Source organism: Meleagris gallopavo, chromosome 1 (genome assembly GCF_000146605.3).
Source record: "Meleagris gallopavo isolate NT-WF06-2002-E0010 breed Aviagen turkey brand Nicholas breeding stock chromosome 1, Turkey_5.1, whole genome shotgun sequence".
NCBI classification, from domain to species: domain Eukaryota; kingdom Metazoa; phylum Chordata; class Aves; order Galliformes; family Phasianidae; genus Meleagris; species Meleagris gallopavo.
The window spans coordinates 106,098,206-106,114,587 of NC_015011.2; the positions used below are offsets into that span (position 1 = coordinate 106,098,206).

A 16,382-nucleotide genomic window follows, 5' to 3' on the forward strand; every position below is an offset into this window, starting at 1 on the left:
GGCTCAGAGCTGCAATGGGATGGTTAACTATTGGTACAAGACAAGATCAGGAAAAGGGAAGGGAACAAAAAAAGGGCAGCAAGCTCTATCCAGAAGCCAGCATCTGCTCAGCTGTGCCACTATTTCCACTGTATTTATAGTGATGAACTGAACACCACTATGAGGTTTTATTTCTTATACTCAGTTTCAAATCATTCACACCTCAGGAGTTGCTAGGGAACAAGCAAAATTTCTTTCACCTCCTGTTAGAAAAGTGGTGGTTTCAGAATCTCCATATCTGAGTTTTCAAAGAAGACAACATTAATAGTTCCCTCTACCTCACACTTTGAGGGAGGGGACAGAGGGGCTTCCCATAAGGCAAGCTCCCTCCCTTCCCTCTGCTGTACGCATCCTGTGGTTAGAAAGGCACCTCATCTCATGACTGTTAATGGCAGCTCTTTTGAAAAGCTTCATGTGCACTATGAAATTATAGAGTAACAATGAATTCTCAATGAGTTTTCCTGCTGCAATCTACTGTTTCCAGCACAGTCCTATTTATAGACAACATTTCACTGCCAAAACTTCCAGAAACTGCTATAATACATATATATATATATACACACACATACACACACGCATATATGTGTATAAAAGCAGTCTGCAGAAAGTTTTAGGGGAAACACTTCCACTCAGGATGAGCAAAGCAGCACTGTGCAACAGTCTGGGGCAGCAATTTACTACATCTAACTGAAAAAGAGTAAAGCAAACAGAATATATTTATCCAAACCCAGCGCTTTGCCCATTTTAGCAGCTAGAAGCTTCCATTGAAAGGATTGTTATGGAATTGCCAGCAACCATAAGTCACAAGGATTCAAATTTGCATTTTCTCTGACGCAACCCAAAATATGCTCACTCATGCCTCAAGCAATGATGCAAGCAAGTTTGCACTTGAAGAAGTCTGAACACTTGTCAGACAGGTTTGGTACTTCTTTCTTAAGCCATCAGTGCAACTTTACCAGGCTGTGTGTTCCTTTTGGCTTTATTCTCCATCTGCAAGAGGTATACCTTCCCTTACCCACAGAGATACTCTACTAGGGGTAAAGCAACAAAACCCTCTGAGGAGAGCTTACATAAAGGAGGAGAGTTACAGATAAATCAAAAAACTGCCCCCAGATAAGGGAAAACAGCTGTTAAAATAGGGCAACACTGAAACAAAGCAATGCCACTGCTAACAGTCAATAAAGAGTTGGTTCTGAGCCCAATCCAACGTGTTATATCACTCAAAGTGATAACTTCTAAAATAAAACAAACTCTAGAGAATAAACAATCAACTTTAGGAATACATTCATTTCAATTTGTTTTCAAACACTATGGATTTGTTTACGGGAAGATCAAGATGTCTAAATGATTAAATAAAACAAAACATTCACAGTTTTGTACAAGCATGACTAAGCTTGTTTCTGGGAGAACAGCAATATTGTGCATCATGTTCTGAGCCAAGCTTGTAAATTAGAACTTCCTAATGATTTCAGCTGAATTAAAAAAAAAAAAAAGACAAAAAAACCCCAACATCCTACTTGAAAACAAGTGGCATCCTCTAGGCTACATTACCTGCAGCACTGTGATCAGTGAGGTTTACTGTGATGTTCTTTACCAGCAGTTTCAGTTCATGAGCCCTTGGAGGTTTAGGTGGACTGGTGCCCTGAGGGATAGTGCTCGTGTTCTGTACATTCTGGGAAAAGGAAAACAAGAGGGATGGAGCACACGCAAATGCTTAACTTCTGTCACATTAATATTAGAGAGTAGATGTGATTTGGAGAAACATCCACAAATAGCCACATGGGAGTAATAATCACAAAACCTTCACAGCCAAAGGCTGTGTTGTTTTAAAGCAAGTATTCCAGTTGTATCTGACCACTGAGTGGTGTAAAACGTACTGGTTTCTGGGTCATAAACAGGTGATAAAAACACTACAAAGAAGGAGACTTCTCAAAAGATCCAGGTAGGAATAGGACTTACCTGAACCTCCTTTATGTCTGTAGGCCTCGTACTCAACACTACAGATGGAGTAACTGAGCTAAAGAGGTTCTTCAAAACATCTCTGAGTGTGTCAGATACTGCACAAGTCCCTTCTCCCTGTTCCTAAAAGGAAACCAACAATCACACTGCTCAAAATTCAGGAGAATACAAGTTAAGGAAAAAAAAAAATTAACCTGGAATATCCAAACTACCAAAGCAACTGCCAATTACCTTTGTCAGAAAGAAACAGTTTATGCTTCCAGCAACAAAATGTACTAGGAGATCGTGCAAATAATTACTTACATTTCTACATTAAGCACTAAAGAAAAACTAGAAATGTACACTAACAAAACTGCATGCTGTTCTTCAGAGCTAGGAAGGCAGAGCTCTTAGGTACAAAACTAGGTGTTTCACTAACACTTTATGGTGCTGTTTTAAAGTTGCTGAACTGCTTTGCACTCTGCTGAGAGAGCAGATCAGGTCCCCAGATAAGTAGATAGGCACTGTTCCACAGATTCAATGGGAGTTCTGCCAGCCTGCGACAGCTGAGAATGTGCTAATCCTCTGCTGAGCTGAAGAGTTATTACAGCATCTCTTGGAGGTCTTCAGCCTCGCTGAGAAGTGCATGGAATGGATGGCCAGTCATGCCGCTCCAAGGAACCGACTCCCGTTTGCCTACTCAAAAACCCTGTGTCCATATGTATTACACACTGCCTGCTTGCATACTTCCTCTCTGGAACATCAGAACTTGTCACAGATCTTGCTTCCATGTGGCTTCACAGGAATAACTGTAAGGCATCTGAAGGAAGTGAACCATTCAACCCATCCCCATGCTTCTCGTGTCATGCTGCTGGAAAGCTTTCCTCTGCTCAGTTATCTACACGGGAATGAATCTTCAAATGAAGATGTCAAGAAAGGGCAGTTTGGTGCTACCTTTGCTGTAGAGGCAGCCCAGGAGAAACCTCCATGAGATCTGCTTTCTAAGGAGAAGATTGACTTGAATGACAGAGGACTCATCCATCCTTTCTAACTTGTTACCACAAGTGAGAAATTTCAGTGTTACAGAAGAAGGCTTTAAAACGAAGGGAACTGACTTACAGATGCTGAATATCTAGGCAAGTGCAATAAATAAAAAGCAAAAATTCAAAGCAGAAGAAGAAGTACCCCTCCACATGTTGCTGTCAGATGAGAGCAGGCCTCCAGCAAGCAGTGCCAACAAAGCAGGCCCAGCTGCAGAAGACAAGGTACACTGGTGACAAGGACACAGAGTTTGTACCAGCGGGAAGATCAGGCAGAGAACTGAAGGCCTAATTCCTGCAGATTATCTTGATAATGCTTAGGCTGTTCAGCATCAGCTTCCAGCATTCCCATCAGCTTAAGCAGACCCACAGAACTGCATCAGCTCAAGTATCAGCCCTGTGAACACAGCAGAGTGGAAACATCCTATATCATCCTCTTCTGCTGGAGTCATACCCTTCAGCATGCAGAGCCCACTACCAGATTCTGTCACTTGCAACCCTCAGTCCTCTTTTAATGCACATGAAGTCATTTCTGCACTCCTACAGGGATGCTTGAAGCTTGTGCAGCAGGTCAAACCAATTTGGAACAACACCCCTTTCCCAATTCCTCAAGCGTTACAGAAACAGCCCAAGTGTTTCATAAGAATCCCAGGAATGCCGCATACAAAAATCCTTTCGCACCACCTCCTCATGCACCCACCCCTTGATGATATGCAGCTACTAATGAAAACCTGCAACAATATTGGCTAATTCCTCAGCAACTTTGCTCTGTTCATACTGCGGTCCCCAATGCAACTGCTAAAGAAAGAGGCAGAAGCTGCACATTCCTGCAGCTTCAAAAGCTTTTGCTTTTAAAAATACTCAAAAAATATACTTGTTTCAGTAACTTACTTTTTCTGAGATACTTAAATATGCAGATAAATCATTGGTTGTTCTCACTGTTTCGGGGGTGACTTCCTTCCCCTGCCCTTACCTACACACTGTTGGATGAAGAATGATGCCAATTTGCAAAATTCCAGGCAAGCCTCACGCTGCCACCAACCGAAACTGTTATTAGTTGTTTTGTAGTAACAGCAACAACAGCTATCACTGGGTTTCTATTGATAGATGTTTTCTGATGTTTTTAATCAACAGAAAATAGGTTATTACATCCCTTGTTTGACTGATTGCAGAACTATTGCATTGATAACCATCAGCAATTAAAGATCTCAATTCGTATATAAAATATCTCCTCCAAAGGAGGAAAAAAAGAACTACAAACTAGGACACAAAAGCTGATGTTAGAAGTTTAAGAGCTGAAGGAATTACCAAGGGGTAGGTTGCTCCTTGTTTTATCCATTAAACAGCTCTGTTTGTCACCTCCCCATTTCCCGGAATGCTAACACATACTTCAAAGTGAAGAAGAAGCCCTTAAGTAGTAAAAACTTAACAGGCTGCTTTGTCACTTGGCGTTTCAAAAAACAGGCTTTGAAGGCCTGAGATGGTGCCAGACTCATTTGCACGTGTCAGTGAATAGTTGCTGCTTGTTCAGTAAGTGGACAATCAGCACGCCGCCCCAACACGTGCAGGTCAGTTGCATGCACATTAATATTATATTACATTTTAATTAAAGCGTTAAAACACACTTCAAAAGACTTGCCTGTCTTTAGTTACGAGCTTAACATTTTTGTGTACAAAAGCTGTGGTAATAATTTTTATGATTCTAGGTCACTCAGTTACGAGTTTTCAGTAGCAGCTTTACCATCACAGCCAGTACTGAAGGCTAAGCTTCTGGGAAGGCTCTCTGTAGAGAAGGACTTGCTGGACAAGCTGACCACAAGCCAGTGATAAACCCTTGCAACCAAGAAGGGCAATGGTATCCTGGGGGGAACTAGAAAAAACACTGCCAACAAGCCAAGGATGTGATCCTTTCCTTCTATTCTGCCCTGATGAAGCCTCACCCGGAACACTGGCTCCAGTTCTGGGCTTCCCAGCACAAGAGGGATATAGACATACTGGAGAGAGTCCAGCAAAGGGCTACTAAAATGATGAAGGAACTGGTGCATCTCTCCTACGAGGAAAGGCTAAGAGAGCTGGGGCCATTCAGCCTGGTGAAGAGAAGGCTCAGGGGATCTGATCAATGTGCTGGCAAGAGGATGGGGCCACATGCTTCTCTGTGGTGCCCAGCAAGAAGATGAGAGGCAACAGTCACAAACCAAAACAGGCAAACATGAGGAAAAAATTACTTATTGTGATGGAGCTCTGGCAGAGGCTGCCTAGAGAGGCTATGGAGTCTCCTCATTGGAGATCTTCAGAAACTGTATTTCTAAATAACTTATTTCCTTAAAAATTTGTGGTTTTTTCAGAGCTGTTTCTGAATGAGGGCTATCAGATTTCAAAACTAATTAAGTTAAGGCAAGGTAAATGACTTTGATGGGAACATAATCACAACTTTTTCATTATATTAGAAGTGCTCTGAAGGCTTTTAGTAGCAGACATTCTTCACATCTTTGAATTTGGTCAAAAATATTTGCCAGGTCACTTGTCTGTCAAACACAAATTTATCTTTAATGCTTCAGTAATCTTGAGAGTTGCTCTTCGACTTCAGAGATGCAGGATTTTGATGGATGAGCCATGGCAAGTTTCACTGAAGCAGTTTAAGAAACCATCGCCAATAAATAACTGCCCCATTCCACTGCTAAATGCAGTCAGCAGAAAGGAACAAGCATTTTTGCTTCAGTTGTTCCAGCATCATCCAGTATCTTAGCTCTAGCTACTGTTATTGCTAATCTAATGCACTGCACTGGGTTTCGCACTGGAGAGATGCTTTCTGACTCCTTGAGCAGAGGGACAAGAGTGCCTGGGGAGGGGGGAGCAGGAGCAGCAGCAGCAAGATATGGCAGAACAGAAGTCCTCTCCCAGTCTGAACTGTATCCTTACATCTGAACTTTCACTATGACAAATAAAACTTACTGACTGACCTCCTGCACTGTTGGCTGGATTTCAAAGTTGGTCTCATCGACATTAATGAGGAGCCACTCCACTTTGACATCATCCCCTTTGTCTTTCACATAGAGGTGAAGCTGCGAAGAAGAAAGCAGTTACTTGAGTGTGTTCTGATATCCTGTAAGGAAATTTTAAGTCAAGCTCCAAACTAAGGCTTGCCAAAGGAAAAACAACAGTTTCTGAGTTGGTGTACACCCAAGCAACAGTGTAAGAAAGCAAACTAAATACCAAGTGAGAGTGCATGCCAGTCAAAAAGGGTACTGCTGTTCTACACATCAGGGCAGACTATTAAAAGATTTATGTATTTATCCACAGTCTTCCTAAAGCAGAAGACAGAACTGTAACATTATTAAATGTTTTACTAGAATTAACACAAGCTTGTATGCATTTTTGCAAACAGGAAGTGAAAACCTGACACCACCTTTCAGGCCTTTCAGTTGAGCTGTGGGATGAGATGTAACAAAAGGAAAAAGAGAGAATAATACTTAAGAGGCCTTACCTGCAAGTGAAGCGGAGACAGTTTCACGCTGTACGACCGACTTTCTGCAGCTGTGGGTGAAGAACTTGAGATGCTGACAATAAACGTAATGGAATCCCCCACAGCATTACAAGAAACCACCTAAAGAAATTAAAGGGGAGGAAAAAAGGAAGGGAAGAACAATTCAGTCTCCAGAAGAACGTTTGGTGAAGGCAAGAAGGGAACTAAGAAAAATGAAGGACTTTAAGCTACTACCATTATGCTATATTCTGTAAATGGGAGATTTCCAGTCAGTTTCATTAAACCCCTACACTTCCTTCTATATGCTCAGTTCTAAAACCAGCTACACTTCTGGACACAGAGGTTAACACCTGGTAATACTGGTGATTTCCAAGAATTTTTTGTGTCATTGAATACAATTTTATTCTCCTTCCTCTCCTGCTACAAACCAAGCATCCTATCGCAGAATAGCTGGTTTTATCAAACATTTGACTTGTAAAAATGAACTGTACAACATTTGTTTTAATGGTATTCCATAAATGAGAAACTTTGGCATAAGGCTGCTGCTTCTGGAGAGGATACTGACTGAATAATTCCGGTGGGGTGGTGACAGGCAGAAGACTTGAGACATTTATTCAAGTCTTTGACCAGACCCAGGAGAACACTGAAGTTTGGTGGTGAAGCTAAATGTGTGGGACAAGCTCATTCGCTACTTGACTGCTATATGCTTACTTAAGTACACACCCTCAGTTTTATAAGCAGCAATTTAACTTGTTATCACATTGAGTTTACAAACACAGAGCATTCTTCTCCTCCCTCCCCTTACAAGCCAACTGAGGTTACAGAGCTGCTCAAAAACCAAAGAAGGTGCAGAAAGCACCTGGTAGCAGAGAAAAGGCCCAGGTACAGAAGCCACAAATCATGCATTAAGCCAGAGAGAGATGCTTTGCTAACAGCCTTGCTGGTTGAAGACACTTGCTCGTTGCTGCTCCCCCATGGTTAGTGTCCCCGCAGCTCCACCACTGGAAAGGTGAGTTGAACGTTTCGTAGATGGACTCAGGCAAAGTTAACCATGTTAATGCAATGCACAGACAAATCATTTGCTGCAAACTCTGTGCAAATGCTAGTAAATTATATTTGTGCACTTATTGCTCCACTTATGCACACTGGATTGGAAGCTGAAGGCTTCAACATGAGTCAGATACCCTCTGAAAGATCCTTATCAGTTTCTCCTTAAATATAGTCCATCTCCAGGACTCTACACACTGTAAGAAGCACCAGAGGGCTTCAGAGCACATCTGTGAAGGCAGAAATTACAAAGGAGCAAATGGATGGAGTGGACATGGCAAATAACAAACCTAACCGCACCTATGAGCAACAAGAGTTGCAGAAGGTGTGTCTTTTGCAAACCATAGTTGGGAGGTGGACAAGTCTGCCTTCCTCACCTCTTTCCCAAAAAATAAATTCCCTCTTAGTTGATTTATGTTCCTTAAACCCATAATCAACATAAGCAGCCACAATTAGGACACAACAGAAATTAGTTAACGACTAACTTAAGTTAAAAAGCTTGACTGCTCATTTTACTTGTAATTGAGTCAAAATATAGAATACAATTTATTAACAAAGAATGGATTGACGTGGCTTTTCCTTAAGTACAGCAAAAGTAGACAGCTTCTTTTATCTTTTTGAGCTCAAAAAGAGGGAAGAAGACAGATGTGATACAAAAAACACTGACACTTGCATATCCTAAGCACAGTGCTTTACCACCCATACACATCTGATCCATGCATGCATGTGAAGCTCAGTGCATTTGGAACAAGTTGGACTTGCTGCACATGTGATGCAGAGCTACACGTCCGGAATTTCGGGAGGCCTAAGAGGCAGGGTTGCCATGTAAACAGCCAATTACTGCTTTAAAAACAAACAAACAACACAAGCCTGGCCAGAGGGTTGGCAGATGTGTTCACGCGCTACCCTTTTTCTCAGGATGTGTTTATTTTCAAGTAAAAGATGGAAACAGAGAATCTGCAACTGCCACTTCCCTTCTAAAGTGACATTCCTTTAGAAATGCAGCAGATGCTTTTGATAGACCTCTGCAGAAATATGTAGGCCATTTGAGTGCCCCTTCCCAAACAGTAACACGAAGAAAAACACTGAAGCTTCCTGTGCTGGGCTGCTCTTCCCCCACAGCCCTATCCAACCTGCTTCCTCAGATTCTTTGTCTCAGAGCAGGTGAAGAGCAGTCATCAACAAACCCAAGCTCATTCTTAGCTCTAATTAGAGACAAAATGCATTTGCTAGCAGGAGAGGAGAGGGTCAGGTGAAGCACTCTTTTCTGGCTGAGAAAGGACAAATATTCATGAGAAAACAGATGCACCTGGCATCTGTCAAAGCTGCCCTTTGACTTCATTTATCTTCTTAGTCTCTCTTTCCCAATACTCCATGCAAGAAACACCTCATCGTCAACCTTTCATTTTCAATGGAGGCTAGAAAACCTATAGTTTCTGGGACAAACTTTCTTCCAAAATGAAGCCCATGTACCACCACACAGCAGCTGTGGCTGGCTAAGTGGACTCCCAGAGAGTTTAGATGTCACAGAATCACAGAACGGCCAGGGTTGGAAGGGAACTCAAGAATCATGAATCTCCAACCCCCCTGCCACAGGCAGGACCACCAACCTCCCCATTTAGTACTAGACTAAGATGTCACTCTGCTATCTTGTAGCTAGACAAACTACAAGCTTCTACATGAGCAGAAATAGAGTGAAGTGAAGCAGCAGGACAACACCAGGACTCTTCCAGTAGCTAGACCAAGGTGCCTTCTCCCTACAGTATCTCCCCATTCACAGGCACGCTGTCACCAGCAAAGGTGTGCACTTGTGGGATCTTACACACTGCAGAAGTTCTCAGGCCTTCCTCTAAAACTGTTTGTACAGTTATCGTAAAAAAAAAAAAAAAAAAACACAACAAAAAACTCTGTTCTAGGTAAACTTCAGAAAAGAATATGTCTGGAAAGTATTATAGTTGGAGAAAGACAGAGATATTTTCCTAAGAAACTGAAGTGTCTGGATGTGTCCTCACGGCTGTTGAAGACCAGTCCCTTGCTCTGCCCTCCCTCTCTATATCTTGATTTCACTGTTCCTCTGGACAGAACTGAAACATTTCATTTGCTCTCCTACCTGAAGTGGCAGCAAAGCTACTGCAGTTCAAGTAGAACCAGAATACCTCTGCTTGTCACACAGGACTAAGATGTTTTACTTTTGGAAGTAGCACCACACAGATTCATGCTCTCACTGAATCATTTGATTTGGAAAGGACCCTTAAAAACCATCTGATCCACCCCCCTTGCAATGAACAGGGACACCTACAGCTACAGCAGGTTGCTCAGAGTCCCGTCAAGCCTGACCTTGAATGTCTGCAGGGATGGGGCATCCACTACCTTTGTGGGCAACCTGTGCCAATGTCTCACCACCCTTATTGTAAAACAATCTTTATGCAAAGCCTTTCTGCTACTCCTCCACATCAGACTTTCTCCCCCATTTCTCTATGCAGGACAGCAGTCCCTTCTGTGGTAAAGGGAATGGTGAATGGCTGTGACTTTAGAAGGAAGTTCTTAGAGCCCAACAGAGGAAGTCCTCCACCTTCCTCAAGCCGGACTGTATCACATGGGTATGTAAAACTCCCAGCATTATCAGCTCAATTGCTTTTTGGACAGAAATCAGCTTTACTGCATTTTGTTTCCAGAAGGAGAAAGTTACCTGAGGTTGCAAAATACATATCAGTAGCATGTAAGTAATCAAAAATTAATACAAATACAATACTGTGAAGCAGCCACAGAGTAAAAGCTGCCTTAACCTCAGCTGCAGGGATCAGGATGCTCTAAGACTTGGGAGCTCCACAATTTCCAATTTTTTTTTTTCCCTGAAGTATTACTGTGAAAAAGAGAAGGTTCTTTTCTGGCCCAGGAAGTTTCTCTTGTCAATGTTCACATGGATAAGTTTGTATGATTAATGTATAACCTCTCCATGAGAAAACTTTCCAGTCAGAAACTTCTGCCTTTTCACAATCATTACACTCAGTTACTCAAAAGAAAAATTACACCACCTGCTTAGGCAACCTGAGCCTACTGATTGGCTTCTTAAGAGGCTTTCTGTAGCTCCTATACAGCTCCCTGTTGACCCAAGTAGTTCGCTACATGACACAGACAACATTGAGAAGGGAAGAGGAGAAAAGGCAATGTCTAACCCAGGCATTGCTTGAAGAAGATTTTTAGAAGCTAGCATGAAAGCAAGCGTGCCTGCAAATATAATGAGACAAATTCAGGGCAGTTCTTCAAAATGATGATAAGCTCTGGGGTGAAGGCAGGGTGATGGAATGGGTGCACAGAAAAAGGAGCTACCTGCGTAAGTAACAGAAGAAAAACAAAAACAGATATACTAAGTGATTTCAGTCATTCTTTTGCGAGTGATGGACATGCAAATTCAAAAAAGTAGAGAAAAAGGAAAGATTAAAAAAAGCAATTATCAGGGAATACAATCAGACAGGAGAGGGAGAATTTTCAGTGAGTCTACCAAACCAAGCGAGTATCAGATGGTGGGAGGACAAGAAGCAGTACCTATATTTAAGAAGGGGGAAAGCAAGTAGCAGAACAAGACTTGGTACTTTGGCCTCACTAACACACAAGTCTTTCCAAAGAGCTTATTCAGCACAGATGAAGAGACAGAGACAAACGAAGACAGTAAAATACAAGAGGTCTGCCAGTTTGCATGTAGTGCCACTGTGGACACCGGGTTACCGCTGACACCTGAACCAGGCTGGTGAATGGGACTAAAGCCTGAAGCAGGACCACGCGCATCTGCAGCAGGCTGTCTGACAGGGCCCAAACCAGTAATTAGCACCACTGAAGCAAACAAATTCCAGCACAGATGCCTCCTTTTGACAAGATACTCAGTTTCAAAGTAGGTTAGATCAGCTATGTTGTCTTGCCTATTTTAATTGGGATACCTATTTCCAAAATTCAACAGTAAGAGAAAGTGAGGAAAGAAAGCTGAAAACCTTGAAGAAAGAAATGCAACTCAAAATACAAAGCATACATGCAAGAATTAAGAAAAACTCCCCTCTATAGGAGAAGTATATCTCTAAGAAAAAGCATGACCTGCAAGCATGAAGTCAACAACAATGTGAAGCAGCTGAAAGAGAGGTAGGTCAGAATCACAGTGTTGTAGGGGTTGGAAGGGACCTCTGGAGACCACGGAGACCGACCCCTTGCTACAGCAGGTTCCCTGCAGCAGGTCATACAGGAAAATATCCTTAAAGGAATTGAGAGAGCACTGCCAAGAAGCACAGCGAGGCAGACATCTCAACACACTCTGAGACTTCATTGTAGCGCTGTTGCCACTTCAGTATGACTTTCAAGAATGAATCCAACTGGAGCAGGACACACAAGGGACAAGCAGGGCAGCACTGAGAAAAGAGACCTGAGGAACAACTTCTTTAGCTCAAACAAAGACTGGAAGGAAATGTAACTCCCTTGTGATATACCCATGGACAGCAAGTGCCGAGGGAAGAAGTGAATACATTTGAGATAAAGGATCATGCTAATACAGGAAGAAAAAAATATAAATAAATGAAAAAGCTGCATGGGCCATGATTCCACTTAGGATTGTGAAAAAAAACCCACAAACAATACAATCATTAAAGCAGCAAATCCCTGGGACAGCTTCCCAAGCAAAAGGAGTTAAGGAACAATACAGACTGCACGTGATAGTCAGGGTAGTGCAGTCCACCACAAACAAACAGAGATAAACACATGTACATAACAGGGGATGAATCCCAGTTAATGCTGCAGCATTCAGGATGAGAAAGCAGACTTTCCTGGAAAGGAAAGCAGCCACTGCACCAAACTGCCCTTGTGGGCTTTGAAACAGGGGGAGCTGGGAGGTTCCGCACCCCAGAGTGATGCTGGATGGGAACAAAGTAGCAGAGACACACAGCTGAACTAGTTGTCTTTTTGGGCACACTGCACAGCCGGTCTCAAAATGAGACCTCGCATAAGGCCACAAAGCAGCCCTCCTTCTGCTCCACCATTTGCCCCATGGAATTCATAATAGAAAAACTGACACAAAGCTTTACTATCTGCTCTTGCCTGTTGTGCTGCAGGACAGCCACTCCTCCTGCAGCAGCTTTTTACTACGGCTTATCAAAGGAAAAGGCAAACTGTGGGCACTCAGAGGGCTTCTTCCCCTCTTTGTTTAAGCACGAAGCAGGAGGAAGAGGGGGACTTCTGCAGTTTAACAGTCGGGAAACAGACAAGTTTGCTCTGTCCAAACCCCTCCGTGCCAAGCTCCCAACAAGAGAATCATCTCCTCTGCTGCCCTTCTATTGCTGCTGGGAAGTTCAAAGCTTCTGGAAATAGATTCTGGTAACGGAAAGGTTGGCAGAAATAGCTGAGAATATTGCAAATGTTTACTTTATTGAAACAGAACAGTCAGCCCTACACAATGAAAACAGCCTGCTCCATTCTACATATTTAGGCTCTGACCCAAACCTGGAGCGAAGACTACAACCAAGCAGAGGCTCTGCCCAGGGGCAGTGTGGTGCGACCTTCCTGACACAGCAGCTCTGTTGTATCTGCATTGGCATGCTGTGGAATGCACGCCAGTTTTACAGCCTCCAGCTCCTTCAGCACAAGCACAGCTGTACACACCTAAGGGCCACATGTGTCAGCGTGTGTCCTGGTCACAAACAAGGCTGTCAGCAATGCAGAATCACAGCAGGCTGGCAACCTCCTGTCAGCTTGGTGTGGGTGTGCGCCAGGCATGAGGCTGCTCCCAGCACCGTGCAGTGCATAGGAGCACAGACTGCTCCACAAAGGACAAGTACCACAGGGCTCCATAAGCATACACCCACCTGCATTAAAGTTTTACACTCCACAGAATCATTAATGTTGGAAAAGACCACTACGATCATCTAGTCCAATCACCAACCCATCACCACCACAACCACTAACCACGTCCTTCTCACACTTAGCACATGCCAAGCTCTAAGGAATGCCATAACATTGGTAAGCAAGCAGCGTGTAGCCACTAGCCACATCCAGAGCCAGCTGGACCAATAGTAAGCCACCAACATAGGATTACAGAATGATTTGGGTTGGAAAGAACCATAAAGGTGATCCATCTCCAACCCCCCGCCATGGGTAGGGTTAACATGAATGAGAAGATTGTGTCCAGACAAGCTGATAAGGGAGATTTCAGTTTCATTTTGCTTTTTTTGGAAATACTTGCGGAGATTAAGGGTTTGAAGTGCAAGAAAAAAGAAAAATATGAAACACTTTGGATGCTCAGTATTACCCAAGGAATATGTAAGCAGAACAGTGAGCCTATGAGAGAACTCTTCGGGTGTTTGGAGGTGGTTACGCATCAGAGTGCTACTCTGAGGTTATTATATACTGAAATAGAAATAAATTATTCAGTTGTACCTTAACTGAAGAAATAAGAATCATTCAGAGAATATTTCCCAGCAGCTGTGCACAAGATTATGGAAACAGGTTTTGGGGGAATTCAGAACCACCCAATTATGTAAGCAAAACTCTCTTAATCCAATACATTTTAAAATGTGCTTATATTGCTTTAAGCTGCTGCGAAACTACATCAGATTGCTGGCTGCAATACTAACTACTTGATTAACATACTGAAATGGCTCAACCCAAGGTCAGACAAGGCAGCAGGGAGGGTGCCAGGACACAAAGCCCCTGATAGAGGAGAGCAAGAGCCCAGCCACACCACAGCCAGTGCCGCCCAGCTCTTGCTGCCCATGTTACCAGAGCTTTGCCACAGCAACCCCAGACACAGGAGAGAGCCACTGGGGCAGGGAGCATTAGTATGAAAGGGAAATGTTGGGGAAAAAAAAAACAAAACAGAACTATAGCTGGAGAACAAGTGCACAAAGAGCTTTACAAGTTGGCAATCCCCAGCTGCCACCAATCAGGGTGTGACTGTAAGTTGGGTATCAGACAGATAAGCATGCATAATTTTCAAAGGAATCATAGCAGAGCTGCTTAACGTTTAAATGAGACAAGCAAACCAACGTAAAGAAGGAGAATTAGAAGAAAAGTAATGGGTTAAATTGATTCAGGGGCCTGAAGCTGAGCTAACAGTCGTTGGCTAATAGTTACTGAAAACAAGATGGAAATACAGGAGCTATCAGTGCCAACAAGCACACATACATTCCTTTCCTCTTAGTGCATTTGTACACTGATATAAGAGCTACATTCCACCATGTTCTAATACTGCCCATACTCAGCATTGGCACTTCCCAATACGTGCTGTGGAGGTGGGAGAGGAAGGATGAGACAAGTCCTCCTCAGGAGTCACCTGGAGTACTTAGCACCTGCCACGCTGACCCTGTGTGGCTGGGAGCCAGGAACCAGGCCTGCCCTGACCACAGCACAGCAGGAGGCAGGCAGGTCTTTTGGCCCCAGGGCATTTCCTCCTGCATGAATCTCCAACCAACTTCAACAACAGGACTGGGAAGAACAATGGCAGTAGGAGGACATGGAGGTGTTTCTAACAGCTCAGTGCAGCCCTGGCTGTTGTTCATTTGGCAGAGGCCCTGCAGTGCTTTGCTTATGGCTTGCTCAAGAAGTGAACCAATGCACAGAGGTCCCTTGGAGGCAGTCTGAAACCAACCTTCACTAACTTAGGTACTGAAGAATAAAACTCCCACTGACACTCAAACAAAATTGGCATTTCCTACTAAAAGTACCCTGAAGCACAATAAAGATGAAGTTTACCTTCTCTTGAACAGACTTCACCACGCTAACAACTTGTTTAACTGTGAGCTCAAGCGGTTCTGCTGGGTCATCTTCCTCAAATGTCAGCAGCTGTGAGTCCTGGGGAGGAAAAGAAGAACACTGTCAGGTGGTGAAGCTACACCTTGGAGATGAGGGATGAAAATACAAGGGAGAGCCTGAAAATCTGCACTTAGGGCTCATATCTAGATCCAGCTGCACCTCAGCCTCCACAGAGCACATAGATCTGTATGAGTTGGAAGTGTCGCATAAAGGCCATGTGATCTAACTACTCTTCCAATGAACACAGATACCTACAGCTACATCAGGTTGCTCAGAGTCCCATCCGGCCTGACCTTGAGTGTCTCCAAGGATGGGGCATCCACTGCTTCTTTGGGTAACCTTTGCCAGTGCCTCACCACTCATACTGTACAAATCTTTTTCCTTATGTCCAACCTAAATCTCCCCTCTTTCAGTCTGAAACCATTTCATTTCCTCTTGTCCTGTCACAGCAGGCTCTGCTGAAGTCTGTGCTTTTCTTTCTTACAGCTCCCCTTTAGATACAGAAAGGCCACTCTCTGTTCTCCTCAAGTCTTCTCCATACTGAACAGCCCCAGCTCTCTCAGCCTGTCCACACAGGAGAGGTGTTCCATCCCTTGGATCATTTTTGTTGCCTCCTCTGGACACACTCCAACAGCTCAATGTCTCTCCTGTACTGAGGACTCCCCATCTGGATGCAGTACTCCAGTTGAGGTCTCACCAGTGCAGAGCAGAAGGGCAGCATCACCTCCCTCACCCTTCTGGCCACGCTTCTCTGGATGCAGCCCAGGACACGGCTAGCCTTCAGGGCTGTGCGGGCACAAAGCTCCCTAGGCACACAGCTGCGTTAGGCCATGCTAAAACTACCAAATCCCCAACATTCAGTTCGACTAGGTGGGGAACGAGCCCCTCCCCGGCCGTCGCTGTGAGGGGACACGGGCAGCGCTGACAGCCGCTCGGGGCGCACAGCGGTTTGTGCGGCGAGGTGAGGCTGCCAGAGCCACCAGTGCACCGCCGCCTTGAGAGGAGCGGGGTGCCACGCTGTGAGCTCACTGCGAGGAGCGGCTGCGGCG

General features: G+C 43.9%; 1 protein-coding gene across 1 annotated transcript in view; it reads right to left on the minus strand.

The window, feature by feature from the left end:
• C2CD2 (C2 calcium dependent domain containing 2) overlaps nucleotides 1-15,696 on the minus strand; it is a 35,939-nt gene extending 20,243 nt beyond the window's left edge. Inside the window, exons 1-6 of the mRNA XM_019611998.1 lie at nucleotides 15,673-15,696; nucleotides 15,274-15,393; nucleotides 6,502-6,621; nucleotides 5,978-6,079; nucleotides 1,999-2,121; nucleotides 1,591-1,711 (exon numbers count right to left, since the gene is read on the minus strand). Coding sequence (XP_019467543.1) covers nucleotides 1,591-1,711; nucleotides 1,999-2,121; nucleotides 5,978-6,079; nucleotides 6,502-6,621; nucleotides 15,274-15,393; nucleotides 15,673-15,696 — 610 coding nt within the window. The remainder of the gene's footprint in view (nucleotides 1-1,590; nucleotides 1,712-1,998; nucleotides 2,122-5,977; nucleotides 6,080-6,501; nucleotides 6,622-15,273; nucleotides 15,394-15,672) is intronic.
• Nucleotides 15,697-16,382: the final 686 nt, after the last annotated feature.